The sequence below is a fragment of the Rhododendron vialii genome, chromosome 5a, assembly GCF_030253575.1.
Source record: "Rhododendron vialii isolate Sample 1 chromosome 5a, ASM3025357v1".
Taxonomy (NCBI): Eukaryota; Viridiplantae; Streptophyta; class Magnoliopsida; order Ericales; family Ericaceae; genus Rhododendron; species Rhododendron vialii.
Genome location: NC_080561.1, coordinates 42,166,048 through 42,184,043, shown reverse-complemented (window position 1 = coordinate 42,184,043; position 17,996 = coordinate 42,166,048). Strand labels below are relative to the sequence as shown.

At 38.3% G+C, this 17,996-nt stretch overlaps 1 protein-coding gene across 7 annotated transcripts; it reads left to right on the top strand.

Moving 5' to 3' along the window:
- The first annotated feature begins 1,294 nt into the window (after window positions 1–1,294).
- On the top strand, window positions 1,295–17,759 carry LOC131326118 (uncharacterized). Of its 7 annotated transcripts, none has more exons than XM_058358725.1 (25): window positions 1,297–1,770; window positions 2,848–2,919; window positions 4,218–4,261; window positions 4,340–4,451; window positions 4,548–4,619; window positions 5,184–5,246; window positions 5,927–6,004; window positions 6,098–6,190; window positions 6,452–6,571; window positions 6,926–7,012; window positions 7,279–7,485; window positions 7,583–7,630; window positions 8,361–8,621; window positions 9,052–9,158; window positions 10,533–10,777; window positions 13,897–13,965; window positions 14,045–14,109; window positions 14,353–14,522; window positions 14,640–14,718; window positions 15,138–15,393; window positions 15,632–15,677; window positions 15,951–16,059; window positions 16,982–17,044; window positions 17,297–17,384; window positions 17,565–17,759. In XM_058358725.1, the coding sequence occupies exons 1-24, from the start codon at window positions 1,438–1,440 to the stop codon at window positions 17,375–17,377; spliced, it is 2,880 nt and encodes a 959-aa protein (XP_058214708.1). In that variant the 5' UTR covers window positions 1,297–1,437; the 3' UTR covers window positions 17,378–17,384; window positions 17,565–17,759. The 7 variants fall into 7 exon arrangements, 5 of the variants coding, with proteins under 5 accessions (XP_058214708.1, XP_058214709.1, XP_058214706.1 ...); XM_058358726.1 differs by having other exon boundaries at window positions 17,517–17,759; XM_058358723.1 differs by having other exon boundaries at window positions 17,297–17,759.
- Window positions 17,760–17,996: the final 237 nt, after the last annotated feature.

Below are 17,996 nucleotides of genomic sequence, written 5' to 3'. Positions count from 1 at the left end.
ATAGTAGTAGTCTTTGAAAAATTAGTGAGTAAAAGTGTATTCATAATATCTTCGTAAAAGATAAGTAGAAAAAGTTATAACTTTGTAATGATGCTCCATAGAAAGCTGAACTTACGAAATGAAACTCTTGAAAAGGAACAGAAAAAGTACCTGATAAACGATTTAAATTATCAAAACGAACCTACCTTGATAAAGGCAACTGCAATGTGCAGTTGGGAACCAGTAATGGCAACGGGGTGGGACGGGCCGTGTTTTTGCATACCTTGACCCCGACCCAAAAATCATTTCCTGACCCCGACCTTGTCCCATCCCCAACCGGGTTTTTTTTGGGTACCTCCATTCCCGCCCCGCCCGTAAAAATTTAAAAAATTAAAGTATAAGTAAAAAAGTAAAAAAAAATGCTAAATAAGAATAAAAATTATCCAAAAAATAAAACTTTTGAAATTATTTTTGTGTATTTTGGTATCGTGGTTTTATCTAAACTTTTAATTGCAATTAATATTTTAGATACTTTATTCCATTTCTTTATGTGTAGAATTTATTATAAATATTTTAAGAAAACTTTTTAAAAAATCCACTAAACACCAATAAATATTAATTTTTATTTCTTTTTTAAATTTAATTAGGCTACTTGCCAGCGAAGAGATTGTTTTTTGGATTAATGCTAAAAAAATGAAAGGACGTATATATAAGTATATATATATATATATATAGAGGAATTTTCAAGTAAGGGATCTCTCATTTTGTTAAAATGAGGGACTTTCATTTTTCGATCAAATTTTGAAAATCCGAACCGTTCAATGTGTGCAGAACGTAATTTTAAGGGTCCTTGCCAGAAATCAGCAAAAAAAATGACCGGGAAGGGCGTCATCCGATCAGTTTTTTTGAACCGTTTAATGAAAATTGCTCGGATGAAGCCCTTCCCGGTCATTTTTTTTGCTGATTTCACATAGGGACCCTTAAAATCACGTTCTGATCACTTTGAGCGGCTCGGATCATCGAAATTCAATCGGGAAGGGGAGTCCCTCATTTTAATAAAATGAGAGATCCCTCACCGGAACCTAGGGTCAGGTAATTTCGCGCAAGTATTCGGGACGGGGCACTTTCGCTCCGAACCCGGGCGGGTTTGAAATTTTTACTTCGATCCCGACCAAATACCCGAAAATAGGGTGAAAAACCCGCACCGTTCTGGACGGAGCAGGGTGGGTAAGATTGTCATCCCTCTAAAATCATGAAAAAGAGCTACTTTCCGTTTGACCCAAAAAAAAAAAAAAAAAACCCATGGAAAAGAGGGCACCAACGAACAGTGAGGGAGACAAACTTCCCCCGTAAAACAGAAATCAGCTCTCAGCCGTCCTCCATTTTTATTTTTATAATTCTTCTCGAATGATTCACCATCCCCGTGTACACAACAAACCTTGACAACTCCCCACTTCAATGCCTTCTTCTCCTCCTTCATCGCTCTCTCACTCCTCTCTCCCCTACAATCCCACCCGCCGTGACTCGCCGGAGGCGTCTCTCTTCTCTCATCGGAGCCGTGTTGCTCCGCCGCGGAGGGACGCTCCTGCGGAGAGACCCGTGCTGAGGAAGCGGTGTTTTGGAGTTCGAGCTGGTACTGGAGTAGTCGGTAATCGGGGGGTCGAGGAAGGAGCGGGTGATACGAGGAGAGAGAAATGTATGGTTTTGAGAGTTGGGCTTGTTTGTGGAGGTCCGTCTGCGGAGCGGGGGATCTCTCTCAACTCTGCTAGATCGGTTCTTGATCATATACAGGTATTGTTATGCACTTCTAAGTCACTTAATGCGCGTGCCGAAATGCAAGAGCGAACCCTTTTTAGTAGATTAATACAGTATTTTGGAAATCGGAGTCGGCCTTGGGCTAAAACTCGAGTGCAGCAGCTTTAGGTCCCGAAAAGTTACAAATTTGACCTCTTATAATAGTGCAACAGAAGAGGGGGGCCGGTCTTTAAATTCCGCGTTAGCCCCCGAAAGCCCTGTTAGAAATATATACACCAAGGTACCAAGGCGTGACTAAGGCTGTGCGCATAAAATTCTCGTACACAATTATGACCACGAAATTTGAAAAGTTCACCAAAGATGAAAACTTTCTCTGGATTTGGATTATTGTCGTCAAAGTCTTTTGTTATAATTCTTGACTTTTGAGATTTCTGATGTTGAGACGATGTCGAGACGAATCAATAGTAATTATAAATTTTTGATGCAGAACTAAAAAAGTTCGTGGAGGACGAGAAAAAAAATGCCATAGTATTACTTGTCTCAAAAAAAATTAAAAAAAATCCTTTTTGGATGATGCCATTTGTGGATATGGTTTATTGGAGAGTTGTTTTTGTCTCTTTTATGTTGCTGAGGAAATTGAGGAAGAAACAGGATAATGAATTGGAATCCTCCATCTTCTGTTGTTAGTGTCCTTGAAAAAGGAAGCAATGCTTGGCTTTGACGAATTATATAATGTAAAGCCTGGGTTAGCACAAGTCTCTCATTCGTCTCCCACCAAAAGCAAAATCCTTTTAACCACCCTTGGTAGTGAAAGCTTTTGCGAAATAGCTGTGGAAGGGAGCTTCCATTTACGATGTGACCACACGACCCAAGGTTATGGGATTGATTCCGGTTTACCCAAAAAATAAAAAAAAGTTGACCATGTATTTTATATGGTCTAATGGCTAATGCAATGAAGTATGGTTTATTGGAAACCAAATGTTTTCGTTTTTAAGGTTGAGAATGAGGATTAGGTGATTATTTCTATAGTTGGAATGTTGGATTGAGTGTTATTTCTGAGAGTAGATTTTCGAATGTTTGATTATAGTGAAGCTGATTTTCTTTTTCAACCAGGGGGACAACTTACATGTGAGCTGCTACTACATTGATTCCAATCTAAATGCATATGCGATATCCTCTGCTCAGGTTTGTACATGGTGTATTGTTTGCTAACTCATTACTGTTTCTGAATACATCTTGGATTTTTTTATGTGAAAGGGAATATTTTTAGTTCTAACATATCCACAGACTTCATAATTGCTAGCTGAATAACTAGATTTTCTGAAGTGTGAAAAAACTAGGTCGTCAATAAAACAGGCTGGTATTTGAACTATGTATAGATTAGTTTTTTGCACCTTGAGAGTTGCCTGAGAGATGTTTAGGTCCTGTCAGGGCCAGCCCAAGGGTTTTTAGTGCCCAAAGCCAATTAAAAAAAAGTGTGCCTTTAAAGAGTTAATACTTAATAATTTTTACAGCAACAATCACAATACGAGAAAACCAAACCAATATAAAGTTCTACTAATCATTACATACGAATGCAAAATACGATATCGTTAAGATTTTGGGGTGAGTTTGGGGAGGTGTTATTCGGTGGTTTGGGGGAAATGATTTTAGGGATTTAGTGGGTTGGGCACTTGGGCTTATGAGATGGTAGGTTGGGCTAACTCATTACCTCTAATTGGGCATTTTTTTTCATTCTATTGGGCTTAAAAAGAGTCATACTCAAACTCAAATAGTGAAAATATTAAAGTGCCCCTGAAAATTGGAATTTTTGGGATGCCCAAGGCCCAGGCCTCGTGGGCCTTGGGGTTGGGCTGGCTCTGGGTCCTGTTTGGAGGGCGTGTAAACAGTAAAGGGTCTAAACTTGTCATTGACTATTTTGTTTTCTTCTTTCTGGGAATGGTGTTTGAAACTAGAAGCTGAAAGGAACTCCTCTTACCTCTGCAGTTTTTTCAAATTGATGACCTCCTCCAACTAAATGGTGTGGTCTTACTCTATATATTTGTATAACATTGATCATTCAACATTGTTTGTAGTTTCTACCTCTATTGAATTTCAAGAAGAACCTGCTGTATAACAGTCATGGTCATTGTGTACGCAACTTATTCCATACCACAATTAAAATAGCTATCCATGTACTTTTGTTGCAGATGGGGTTGACCTCTTAAGGATATAAAAGGTAGTCCATTTTCTTTTTTTCCTGTTTGTTCGACTAATTTATTGGGCATAAAGCTTCAAGAAGATTCGCTATCAAAGTCTCCAACTCTCAGTCTTTCAGTTAGAAAGGACAGTAATATCATATATGATAATCTTTTCCTGTTATCTTAGGCTCTTTACTGGTTGCTCTCCTATTTCTTAAATGTTTACAATGTTGTTGAAAGTACTTTCCAGCTGGAAATTATTTACATGGAGTTTTGAAAATTGTTCTTGAATTTTACTTACAGTTGTACTCCAACACTCCTGCAGATTTTGATTTCAAACTTGAAAGGTATATATCAAACTGGAACTTGCTGTTCTGCTTTTTGAGATTAAAATTTTGAAAGGTGGCTAAACCATACTTTTGCAGCCTTGCCGAAGGATTCGAGACATTGTCAGACTTTGCAGAACACCTTGCTGGCTCTGTGGACATAGTTTTCCCTGTCATACATGGTCGATTTGGTGAAGATGGTGGCATTCAGGTGTAGCTTAGTGAAACTTTGATCGAGTTATTAATGCTCAGAAACTTTTTGAGCCTCATCATGTAGTAAACAGATACTTTTTTTTCCCCTTCCTAGGAGCTATTGGAAAAATCAAATGTCCCATTTGTTGGTACGCGGTCAGATGAATGCCGAAAAGCATTTGACAAGGTAAACTCTTGTTTTTAGTTTCTGCTTCTTATACATGTCCAACAATGCCAACCTAATAGTGAAATGGGCCTGACTTAAATGCGGTTGGATGCCTGTAGAAAGTGGATTACTATGATGTTTGTTTTTCTGTGACTATATAGCAGGCTCTCGACAAAATCTCAGACATGATTTTTAAGCAACCATGAAACTGCTTTGAACTACTGGGAAATATCACTTTAAGCAAAAACCTTTATTTTTATATGCAGCTATGCCTTCCATATGTTAAAGATGCTATTGCTATCCAAGCTAGCTAATGCAAAGGCAAAGGCTCAATTCATTTGCAAATTTCATGTCCCACCCAAGTAGATGACATAACCAATTTTTATTCAATACTAAGAAACATTATTATGTTTGTTGGGTTAAAATATATGCATATCTATGTTACTTTACAATTTCTAGTAAGGAAACATGCATCCATTATGCCTATAATCCTTTACCTTCCAAATATGCCTTTCTGTTACTGTTTCCTTTTTTCCTTGTTTAGTAAGAAGATGCCAACTGTTGTTAGATTTTGATTCTTGGCAGTACAATGCATCATTAGAGCTCTACAGACAAGGATTTGTGACAGTGCCGAATTTCTTAGTGCAGGTATTGTTTCAGCCAGTTTATATTTGTGGTAACTATTGTCTATTTGTCTGGCGTTAATTGTCCCTCTGCGTTGTTTTTTCCCCTTTTGTTGTCTTACCCCTAGTTGCCTACTTACCCAATAACTTGCATAAGAAATGCTTAAGCCCATGTTACCGGTAGTAGTCCACACGGTTCATTATGTACAATGTTTTTCGCCCAACCCATTGGTGTAAGATGGGATATGACAGTATCCCCACTCAAGTACGTGACGCCCTCATCAAATTGCCCAGTATCTTCCCCTGGCCGGCAATGTGGATAGCAGTCCATAAGCGGGCACAGAGCTGCCCAGACTGTGGCATATCTACCTCTCTCTAGAGCCTCTACTCCCCTATCACACAACCACAACGACCTATATGCGATTATGGTTACCTCTTTACTATGTGAGAAGTTTGACAACTAAATGTATTATGCAAACTCACCTTAAGTTACTACTAGATTGGCATCATGACTTCAAATTGGTTTTTGGTTGTTCTTATTCCTGTTCAAAGGGTGAGATTAGTGTGTGCCTATTTAATTTGTGGTTTATGGGCAACAATACTTGGTTTTGTGAGAAATTCATTTTGAAGTTTTGTTTGTCCTATTGGAACTTTGCTTTATTTGCTTGAAATTTGTTCTGCCGGCACTCATGAAATTGCATACAGGGAACAGAGTTGGATGAATCTGAGCTGACAGAGTGGTTTGTGAGAAATCAACTGGATCCTAACCTGGGCAAAGTTGTGGTAAGGTGTAATCTTGCATTGTGTGTAGAAGTTATGATTGTCAAATATCAAGTCTGTATATCATGATTCATGCAGTGGTTTTATTGATTGCAGGTGAAGCCGACAAAAGCTGGGTCAAGCATTGGAGTAACAGTTGCATATGGCGTTGCTGATTCTCTTAAGAAAGCTAATGAACTGATTTCAGAAGTAAATTCCTTTCTCTTTCTGTGTTGATCATTTAACCTTTTCTTGTCCTACTTTGATTCTGAAGCAAAAATGATAAATGGCAGCTTTTTCTCAGAAGAGTTGTTCTGTTCATCGTATTATCTAGAAATTGAGATGAATTTTGATGTTCCCGCGCTGTGGTGTTTGGGGCTTGAGAATAGTTTGCGCCTGGAAAACTGTGTTTTGAAGGTTCCAGTGGCGGCGTTGTTTCTGATGAATACACATACTTTTGATGTTTGTCAGGGAGTTGATGACATTGTACTTGTTGAAATTTTTCTTGAAGGAGGGAGCGAGTTTACCGCCATTGTCCTTGATTTGGGTTCTGCTTTTGATTGCCTGCCTGTTGTTCTACTGCCGACAGAGGTATTTGCTCTCGTGCGCCCGTGCTTTTCTTTGCTGTTCACTGTAATAGAAAACGCCCATTCTCTTGGGATAATTTAGGTTGGGACTTACGATGCCCATCTTACACCACTTCAGCAACTTCTTGCTCTCTTCTCACTCTTAATCTCTAACAAAGCATGAGATAAAAGTGACGTGTATTAATCGGAGCGGATGAAAATCAGTTCCTAGTGAAATTATTTTCACTGCAGAATTGATACTTATCTATTTGTGCAACTTAAGGAATTTCATGTTATGCTGTATAAACCTTCCCAGGGCAATATTGTCACTCTAACGTAATGTGATCTTTGTGTATCACATACTAAAATTGATGGCCAGGTGGAACTTCAGTTCCATGGCAGTGCTGACGTGGACGAGAAGGATGCAATATTCAATTACAGAAGAAAATATCTTCCTACACAGCAGGTATGGATGCGTGTAGTCTACACCAAGTCTATGGAGTCACATTTAATGCAAGCTTTTGCAGTTAGGGCGCCTGGCATTGCTACCACTGGCAAGTAGGCTTCTGCTTTGATTTCAAATGTTTTGGATTTTTCAGCTCTTTTTTTGTTTCTTTATCTTAAATCTTAATTTAGTTGGTTTGGCTGTTGATTTTGATTACTTTGTTTGGTATGTTTTACTTTGGTGTTCCTTCATTTGATCTTTCACTTATAGTGATGCATTTATTGCAGGTTGCATATCACACACCACCTCGTTTTCCTCTAGATGTCATAAAAAGCATTCGTGATGGGGCATCTACATTATTCCAACGGCTTGGCCTACTTGATTTTGCTAGAATTGATGGATGGTTTTTGCCACCATCTGCTCCTATATCTTCTTCAGAGAACAACTTTGGGAAAACCGAGTCGGGTACAGTCATATTTACCGACATCAACTTGGTAAGATGGGTGTCTGAGTTATTGCATTTGTTAATCACTTACCATTTCTGCTGGTTTTTGTTACGTGCTGCAATATTGATACTTCGTGTGACTATAGATTAGTGGGATGGAGCAAACCAGCTTCTTATTTCAGCAAGCTTCCAAGGTAACTCCGGATTCCCCTGTGTGTTGAAGCGGAAGCTCAAAATCTTGTCATGATTTGCCGAACAATCGCAATTATAACCCGTATTTCATTTGGCATGGTTCCGATTTCACCTATGAACCATTTGTTTGGAATGTATTGTTTGTATATTTTGTGTGTGGGAACAATCCCTAGGTAAATGATTTCTGAGATAAATGGTGTTTACAAATTATTTATTCCGTAGAGTGGTCACAAATTTTTTATGAAGTCGTGATCTTTAGCTATTTTGGTGTCTTCATTGTACATGTCATGCTTCTCATGGTCGGTGTCATAATTCATGGATTTTAGTTACTTCCTCAGGGTACAAATCCTGACAGGCATATATGCCAGCAACCATGGAAGTCTGATCTTAAAAAGTAATGATTGCTGATAGAACTCATATCCGTGAAGTATAGAATACAAACGCACTCAAGAACATTTCATCTGTTTTTTAGTTTAGAAACTCCCTTAAACTCTGAAACAGTTGCCATCGTTATGATACTTTTTGTCTGATGGAGTTGTGATTCTGATTTTGTTTGTAAGTAGAAGTTCAATCGACTGGTATGACCTAATTTTCCTTACTAATGTATTATATTTGACCATCCTTTGATGTTAGTTCTATTTACATGCCCCACTTGCTAATATATATTCATCCTCCTCTGTTTAGCAATCATGCATCGGTACTCTAACTTGAGAGCTGAATCTTTGTTTACAGGTTGGATTTTCCCATGCAAATATCCTCAGAACCGTTATTCAACATGCTTGTTTGAGGTTTCCCAGTGTAGCTTCATACAACAATGTGCCAAGTCCGTTGCCTAAACCTAGAACATCAAGATTGCCGCGACTCACTGAAGTGTTCCCAAAACGCCAAGATGCTCGCAAAGTTTATGTTATTTTTGGTGGAGACACTTCCGAACGGCAAGTATCTCTTATGAGTGGAACTAATGTATGGCTCAATTTGCAAGCTTTCGATGATGTAAGTATTCTTAATAGGGATAGCTTAATTCGTTAATGGCCAACTTCAGGCCTGCCATTGGCTGCCTTACTGTTCTGAATGTACATTTGTAGAAGCTATTTCTTTGGGTTAGAGCACTTTTTTGGTTCGGAATTGTTTTGCTCACAATTATTCTAATGATTTAATGTTATGAGAGTCGGTTGGTTGTTCTATTTCAATTGATTATTTGGTGCTGAATCAAAGCTCTCTTCTCTGATGAGTTCAGGGCTTTTTTTGTCAACCCTCGTAATTTTTTAATTCTGCACTAGTAATTTTTGTGTTACTGTAATATCCAGAAGTTTTAGGAGTACAAATTATCTGGGGACTTTAGTTACTGCATTTCAATACTGAGAAACTGTATGGGATTGACGTTCTATATCTGAAGTACAAATGTCACTTTTCATGGTTACAGATTGAAGTAACTCCATGTTTACTTGCCCCTACAAATGGTTATTCATCCAAGACAGCATCTGATAACGAGGAAACGGGTGTGAGCTCCAGAACAGTTTGGTCATTACCGTAAGTTTAGTTTTCGTACTTCACTTTATCTCAGTGCTTCATGTGATGTTGAAGAGATTACTCAACAGCAGGGGTGGCAAACGGGCGGATTTGGGTTAAATTGGATAAGTTGTTAGTGGGTTGGGTCTTTAATGGGTCATTGACCCATTTAGATCCATTAACTATGAGTCTAATTACCCATACCCAACCCGACCCATTTATTTTAAAGCAAATCCGACCCGCCCATTAACCCAATTACATATATACTAAAAATTATGATCGAAAAATTAGAAAAGTAAAAAAAAATTATGATCGAAACTCATAATTTTTTTCAAAAAGACGAGAATAAGTAATTTTTTTTGTTTTATTGATTTTTTTTTGTATTTATTCAAAAAATTATAAGTTTCGATCAAATTTTTTTACTTTTCCGATTCCTCTCATCAAAACAAATTAATAAGTCACAAAAGTTTGACACAAAACAAAAAAAATGCAAAAAAAATTTGAATAAGGACAAAAAAATAAGTCAATTTTTTAATCCAAATCCTTTGCGGGACTACCATGAGAGAAATTTATTCACGGCGGAGCACAATTTCACAGGTTCATTCGCGCAATTAATGGATGAGATGTGTTTTCAATTTTGACTGGTCAAAATAATTGTTACCGGTTATAATTGATTTTTAATTCGGACCATTCAAAATATTTTTGGACGCGTGTGATTTAGCACAAAATAATTGAATAAAAAAGAGAGAGAAGACCATGCTCCTGGGCTGGGCTGGGTGGGGTGGGGTGGGGTGGCGGGAGAGAGGAGAGAGAGAGAGAGAGAGAGGGGGGGCCATGGCTCCTGGACGAGTGTGATTTATTGGGCTACCCAATTGCAAAAGAGACAAAATTTGGTGGGTTACTTTCATTGCCCATTGGGTCATTTAAGTTGACCCAATTGATGCCCAATTATGACCCAACTAATAATGGGTTAGTTGGGTTTGAACCCATTCTTACCCAACTAATAAATGGGTTGGGTTGGGTCTATTTTTTAGTTGATGGGTCTGGGTTTGTTAATAGGTCTAGGTTCAATTTGCCACCCCTACTCAACAGTTAACACTCGTATATGCTCTCTTGCCTGTGGTTCCTTCAGTTTTCAAATTAGGACCGACATAGAAATGCAGTTAGATAGATTATTCTTTTGGCCCCCGGTAGAAATTCAAGATTTTCAATTCATGATGGTCGTTGTAGATCTACATCATACGCTGTAAAATATGGTAATGCTTCGGATTAGATATAGATTAATATAAATAATTCTCTATTATGATGGGTTTTTTAAATAACTAATGTTTAAGACCAATTCTTTAGATGGGTGCACCCTTTCTTTTGTTGCTTATGCTATTCCTTTCTGGATAGATACTCTCTTGTGCTGAGACATACAACAGAAGAAGTTCTTGATGCATGCATAGAGGCTACTGAACCTACTCGGGCAGCATTGACATCTCAATTACGGAACCAAGTGATGGATGAACTCATGGAAGGTTTTAAGCAGCACAATTGGTTTACAGGGTTTGATATATCTGATGAACGGCCAGTAAAGTTGACACTCAAGCAGTGGATTAAACTAGCTAAGGAACTTCAGGCCACAGTTTTCATTGCAGGTTCTTTTTTGTACCATGACTTGCTAGCCTCCGACTACTTGAATTCGTATGTAGTGCTGCTAAGATTAGCAAGCAGTGGCATAGCCAGGTATAACAAGTAGTTGGGGCACAATGAAAAAACAAACTCAGAAGGATTTTTTTGTAATGAATGATACGACAATTTGAACTTTTTTTTTTGAAAACACTAGCAAAAAGTAACATACTCGTCAACCAATGTTAATTATTTTTGCCCTCCATTCTTTTGTAAACCAAACCGAGCCTTACGTCCCAATCACTTGGCGTCGGCTACATGAATCCGTTTCTTCCATTGGACTCTGTCAAGTGCCACTTGTTCACACAGACCCATTATACTCATATCTTTGCATACTACAGCATCTAATGTCAATTTAGGTTTACCCCTCCCCGTAACATTGCTACCTAGAGCTATCATATCCGCTCTCTTAACTACTGCATCTTCTGGTCTACGGTAGATATGCCCAAACCACCTTAGCCTATTTTCCCTCAACTTCTCCTTTATAGGTGCTACACCTACCATCTCACGAACTGTTTCATTTCTAATCTTGTCTCGTCTAGTCTTATCACACATCCACCTCAACATTCTCATTTCTACTACACTCATTTTGCTCACATGTTGTTTCTTAATAGGCCAACATTCTGTCTCATAAAGCATCGCTGATCTTATGGCAGTTTCATAGAATTTTCCCTTCAATTTTGTAGGTACCCTCTTGTCACATAGTACACCAGTAGCGCTTCTCCACTTGAGCCACCCCACTTGGATCCTATGGGTCACATCATCAGTAATCTCTCCATCTCATCTAATAATTGAGCCTAAATACCTAAAATGATCGCTCTTTGGTATCTCCTGGTCTTGGATCATCACTCTCTCTTCATGCGCAATACTAGTACCACTAAACTTGCACACCATATACTCAGTTTTACTTCTACTATCCAAAAACCCTTTGACTCTAATGCTTCTCTCCAAATTTCTAGTTTCGTATTAACACCTCTAGTGGTTTCATCTACGAGGACAATGTTATCTGCAAACATCATACACCATGGAATATTCTCTTGAAATTATCTAGTCAATTCATCCATAACTAAGGCAAAGAGGTATGGGCTCAGGGTTGACCCTTGATGCAATCCTACGATGATAGGAAATTCACTCGTTTCCCCTACTGGTGATCTAATGGTAGTGACGGCACCTTCATACATGTCTCTAATCACCTCGATATACCCTTTGGTCACTCATTTTCTCTCCAAAACCCATCATATGATGTCCCTAGGCACCCTATCATAAGCCTTTTCTAAGTCTATGAAAACCATATGGAGATCTTTCTTCTTTGCTCTGTATTTTTCTACCAATCTCCTTAATAGGTAGATAGCTTCCATGGTTGATCTTCTGGCATGAACCCAAACAGTTTCTCTGACATCGTAGTCACCATCCTCAAGCGATGCTCAATAACTCTTTCCCACAACTTCATTGTATGACTCATCAATTTAATACCTCTATAGTTGTTACAGCTTTGAATATCCCCTTTATTCTTATAGATAGGTACTAAAGTGCTCCTTCTCCATTCGTCGGGCATCTTCCTAGTCATAATAATCTTGTTGAACAACTTCGTCAACCAAGTCACCCCCAAGTCACCTAGACTTTTCCACACTTCAATAGGGATACCATCTGGTCCTAGGGCCTTACCCGGTTTCATCCTTTTCAAAGCTTTAACCACTTCGAACTTTTGTATTCTTCGATAAAACTCATATTCTATGTTCTCGTCAGGTACATACACTTCCTCCTCACCAAAGCCTCCTTCATGTTTCTCGTTTAACAACTTATCGAAATACGACTTCCATCTATCCTTGATCGCCTCGTCTTTCACCAACACCACCGAATCAATATCTTTTATACACTTGACTTGAGAAACGTCTCTAACTTTCCTTTTTCGTAGCTTAGCAAGTTTATAAATAATCTTTTATCCATCTTTACTATCGAGTCTAGAGTACATTTATAAAAGTGAAGTGCAAAAATCATTTCCCATAACCTCTCCTTCAAAACTGCTAACATAATTACCATAGTCATGAACAAAAGTTACTAAAGTCAAAATGACAAAGGTTTGTTTAAATAAAATGACAAAAGGTTTTAGCTTGGTAAAGTACAAAAAAAAATTAAAAAAAAGAAGATGGAAGGCTAAATCCGCTACCATTTGCAGGAGACGTCATAGTGCTATATCATTGAAAATGTATGCCTGCATTTTGATCTTCCGATTCCTATTTTCCTACACAATCACCTATTCAATGAATAGGTGTGCGGCTGCACCCAAGTAGACAAACCAAGAAAAGTGCTTGCAATTGATTAGAAATCTTCATCAGAAGGCTGTTTGTCCTTCCCCACCATATATTCTACATCGATGAAACAAAGGCTCAATCCCAAGCCTTCTTGTTTCTTAATTCTTGCCAACTCCTAACGGACATTTCCCAACTGGCACACTCCCACCATCACTCTAGACATCATGAATGCAACACCAATCATGGACAGAAAATTAGCCAGCAGCTTACCTGCAACTCTGACATAGACAAGCCAACGTTTTCACTGACTGCTCTTTATCACAGTCCTTGAAATGATTCATTCCCCTTAGTTACCATCCATCAATATCATGCTGATTATTAATACCACAGAGTTGTGATGGTTTTGCTTTCCTTTTTATGGTTTTGAAGGGTGTTTTACAGCTTTAATCTGGTTAGCATTGGTGTGTCTTATACAAGTATATTTTTTCTCTGTGCTTTATCCCTCGTCATTTATAATTCATTCTTCATTCTTCTGTCAGACTTGTTTCTTTTGAGCTTCAAATGTTTTGACATCATGGTAAGTAAACAAACAAACAACAACAGAACCCATGTAGTCCCCAATCATTAGGGGTATGGGCAGGGGAGGATAGGAGACGGACCTAACCTTTGGCAATAATCTGAGGTAAGTATACCACAAAAATTATGAACAGGACCAACCAAAACTATTGATACAATAATCTGAACCTGTTACTATAATAGAAGAACATGACCAGTATGTTTGCAACTCTGCGACTGAGTTTTCTAAGCTTTGATATTTATTTTTACCCTATTGACAGTGCATGGAGGCATTGGCGAAGATGGTACACTCCAGTCTTTGCTAGAGGCCGAAGGAGTTCCTTATACCGGTATTTCTTTTATGAATTTGCTAATAAGTTCATAGTTCACATGGATGATATTTAACCCCTGTTTTCTATTAAATTGAAGGACCCGGTATAATGGCTTCGAAGACATGTATGGATAAAGTTGCAACATCTGTTGCCCTTGACCATGTACGCTGACCAATTACTATGTATCATCCTTGAAGTCAAGTGGTTGTTTCTTGTTTTATCTGTTAGGCCCGAACATATCCCTTCAATTAGTATATGACTACGATGTTTTGTAATATAGCTTTCCTATACTCTCGCAAGATTGTTCGGAAGCAGTTTTCTGTAGGCTTTTATTTTTTTTAGTGCCATTATGTTTCATTGATCTGGCCAATCCATATTCTGAGCATCAAAGATCGGTGAATGTAGCTTGCAGACTTTGGAGTTCTAACTATAAGCAAGGATGTGTGGAGAAGGGAGGATCTACTGAGAATGCCAATAACTAATACTTGGCAGGAGCTGACTGCCAAGCTTCAATGTGAAACATTATGTATTAAACCAGCCAGAGATGGATGCTCTACCGGTGTTGCAAGATTATGGTACGCTTATGCCATGTCTTTCAAAACATTTATGCCAAGAACTGTAAGTATTGTGGTTGCTATGCTCCTGATGATATAGTGTTTTTCTTTTGTCATCGAACTTTTCTGTCAATGTAGCTGTCCAGAGGACCTTGCGGTGTATGTAAAAGCATTGGATGGTTGCCTTCTTAGGATTCCTCCAAATAGTTTGTCAAAGGTATGAACAGAACTTATAATGTTTGTCAAATGCATGAGTAAATATATCAAGGTGCCTATGCTATTCACATGGGGTCGGGTCAAAAAAAAGGGTCAAAAATAAAATTTTAAATGCACATGAAAATATCTTTTCACAAATATTCTTATCTCAAAAGATTTTCTTTTTGTGACATTCTTGGCGACTCCAACTCTACATTTTACCTTTGACCAACATTCTGTTTTGTAGCCAAACATAGCTTAAACCATGGAAGGCATTAAGATCAATAGTACATGTCAGCATGATCATTGCTACTGAATCTTCCATTCTCTTTATCTTCTACCATTTCCATCCTCTATATAGTTCTGCTGTCTGTTATTGTTGTTCACCAGCTTGTTCCAGTAAAATGTGACAATTAACATTTAGTAGCTACTTAAATGCAGGCACATGGAATGATCGAGATGCCGAGCCCTCCACCAGAGCTCTTAATTTTTGAACCTTTTATTGAGACTGATGAGATGATTTTCTCATCCAAATTCACAAATGATAATGCGCGTGGTATTTTCTGGAAAGGACAGAGTAGATGGGTAGAAATCACTGTTGGTGTACTTGGAAAACGTGGATCAATGTACTCATTGACTCCAAGTGTTACCGTTAAAGAAAGTGGAGATATTTTGTCACTTGAGGAAAAGTTCCAAGGTACATCTTTATTCACATTCTAGTACAGATAGGGTGGGGCATCCATCTCCAACCCTGTTGTAGAAGTGATTTCTACTTTCGAAAGATCCACAGCTAGTGCTCCTACTAAGAATGGCACCACTTCAAAGTTTAGGAATGCTGATTCTGAGTGGAGTTTTTCGCCGTTTATGTTGTTTTTCAATGTGTCTGTCAACACAGGAAAATATTGTGGTCTAATCTAGTTTTATTTCTTTGACAGGTGGAACTGGCGTCAATCTGACTCCACCCCCGGTGTCAATAATAAGGTCTGTTGACAATATTCTTTGCAAACTGAGGTCCTTTTACTTCAAACAATTTCTAGTAGGGAAGATCATAGCATCCTGGGAGATTACTTTAAACAATTTTCCCTTCTATTCAAAGGCATGAGAGAGAAGGAGAGAGAGAAAACAAGAATAATGGTTATTACTTTGTCTCATCATTCACGAGTCTAAGTACCAAGATCTTTACACGGACTTATTTACGATTTTTGTCTATACTTTTCCAAGTTTCTCATGTTTTATCTTTCCTTCCTTGACCAGTAATGAGGCCTTGGCAAGATGTAAACAGCGCATTGAACTCATAGCAAACACTCTGGAGTTAGAAGGGTTCTCGCGTATCGATGCCTTTGTTAATGTCGACAGCGGTGAGGTATTGATTTCTTGATGTCACTGGACAAACTACCCCAATCTCTGCTTTGGCTAAATTACAAATGTTGGCAGTACTAGTTGTTTTGTTACAGACAAACAAGGAAGTCTTCCGATATCAGCGCATAGAATTGAGGAAAGTAGTTCTCAACTTGCCACTGCGTAGAACTGAGCATTTTATCAGTTTTAAATGGACCAATTAGGCTGTGTAACAATTTCTATGACCCTCATTGTATGGTTAATAGCCCATTTCATGCTGTTGCTGGTATTCACCTGGGACACTTTAGGACCAATGGAATGCACAGTAGCTCACTTATTGTTGACAGAAGCCAGTTATTCTGATTGGGGTTAATAATCACACCAGAAATAATTGCCAAAAGGTATCCTAAACTTTGTTAATCGAGAAATGCCATAGATCAACGGACTTTTATAGCCATTTTCTGTCACCTCTTACTTTGATATTTGGAATTGGTTTTGTGTTTGAGAATATTCACACGAGTAAAAGATCTAGTTGAATCATATCTTGCCTTGAGTGCTCCGAAATAAAAATGGTGATAAAATATGTTATATAGCAGACCTCTTGTGTAAAACAGTGCCTAGATGATATAAAGATTTGTCTATGGATTCAATCAGTCAAACGTTTTTGGCCTTTGCTCGGTCTGCGTCCCAATGTAAGAATGCTACTTTGAATGTAAGGGTAGACGCTTGGTGCATATACAATCAGTCAAACATTTTTGGCCAACGCTCGGTCGGCTTCCCAATGTAAGAATGCTACTTTGAATGTAAGGGTAGACGCTTGGTGCATATACAGCTAAAGATTCGTCTGAACACTGAACCTGTCTGACTCCATAGCCGGTATTAGTGACAGGTTTTGGCTAATGGGCCTTTCAAATATTCAACCTAACAATCCCATAATTTATGTGCAGGTACTGATCATAGAGGTTAACACTGTGCCTGGAATGACACCTTCGACTGTCTTGATTCATCAGGTAATGACGAGTTCCCTGATTTGAATGATGCAACGTTCAAGTAACGAGTTAGACTTTGAAATGTCGAAACTTTTGTTGGAAGCATGGTATGCAGATATCAACCTTGAATATAGTAGTCTATGTGGACCGTGATTATGTACATAAAATCCTAGTGCTCCTCTATCTTGAACAAGTTTCGAGTCTTTTGACAAATAGAAAAAATCGTTTATATGCTAAAAGAATATATCTAATTTCTTGTATCTTGCTTCTCAGGCACTGGCTGAGCAACCTCCCATGTTCCCTCATCAGTTCTTCCGTACGCTGCTTGATTTGGCATCGGAGAGATCTATGTAAATTACTTGTAAGTTGTAAGAATATCTCAATTGTTTCATTCAACGCATTTTGTCTTGGATTCATCATCTGGATTCTGTACGAATGAAAAGAAAAACCATTTACTTTTAGACTATTATATTGGCTGCATGCCATGATTCAGTAAGGGGATAATGCTGTCAAAATCTTCGGTTTCTTCCTCTTTTTCCAGGAATATGTTGAGTGCTTTGAACAATTGAAGGAAGCTGTAAAATTTACTCACTCAGACCTGTAAATTAGCAAGGCAGTATACCTTTTCTTGAGTATAATTCATCTCCCCAAAAGTGTTGTACCTCAGTTGTTCAAGTGTTCATCACGAATAATGATATGACAAGGAAAAGTGGTTTCTGGTTTGATTTTGTTCCAATGATCCTTGTATGCGGATTGTCAGATGAAATGACCTCATCGTCGAAAATCAAAAACATGACAAAATGGTATGCCTTTTGATCAGAGGGTGAATGAACGAGGCAATACGATCCATCAGACTCTGCTTTCCGAAACAACGAACTAACACAGGTTGAGAATAGCCAATTTACCCTGATATGCATTACACTTCTCTTAGGTTGTTACCTTTGCACAACTTGAGCTGCATTGCAAGATCTTA

Coding starts and splice junctions, on each gene's coding strand:
- LOC131326118 (XM_058358725.1), top strand. CDS start 1,438: ATGCCTTCTTCTCCTCCTTCATCGCTCTCTCACTCCTCTCTCCCCTAC. Junction 6,005..6,097: donor CTAACCTGGGCAAAGTTGTG/GTAAGGTGTAAT, acceptor TATTGATTGCAG/GTGAAGCCGACAAAAGCTGG. Junction 6,191..6,451: donor CTAATGAACTGATTTCAGAA/GTAAATTCCTTT, acceptor GATGTTTGTCAG/GGAGTTGATGACATTGTACT.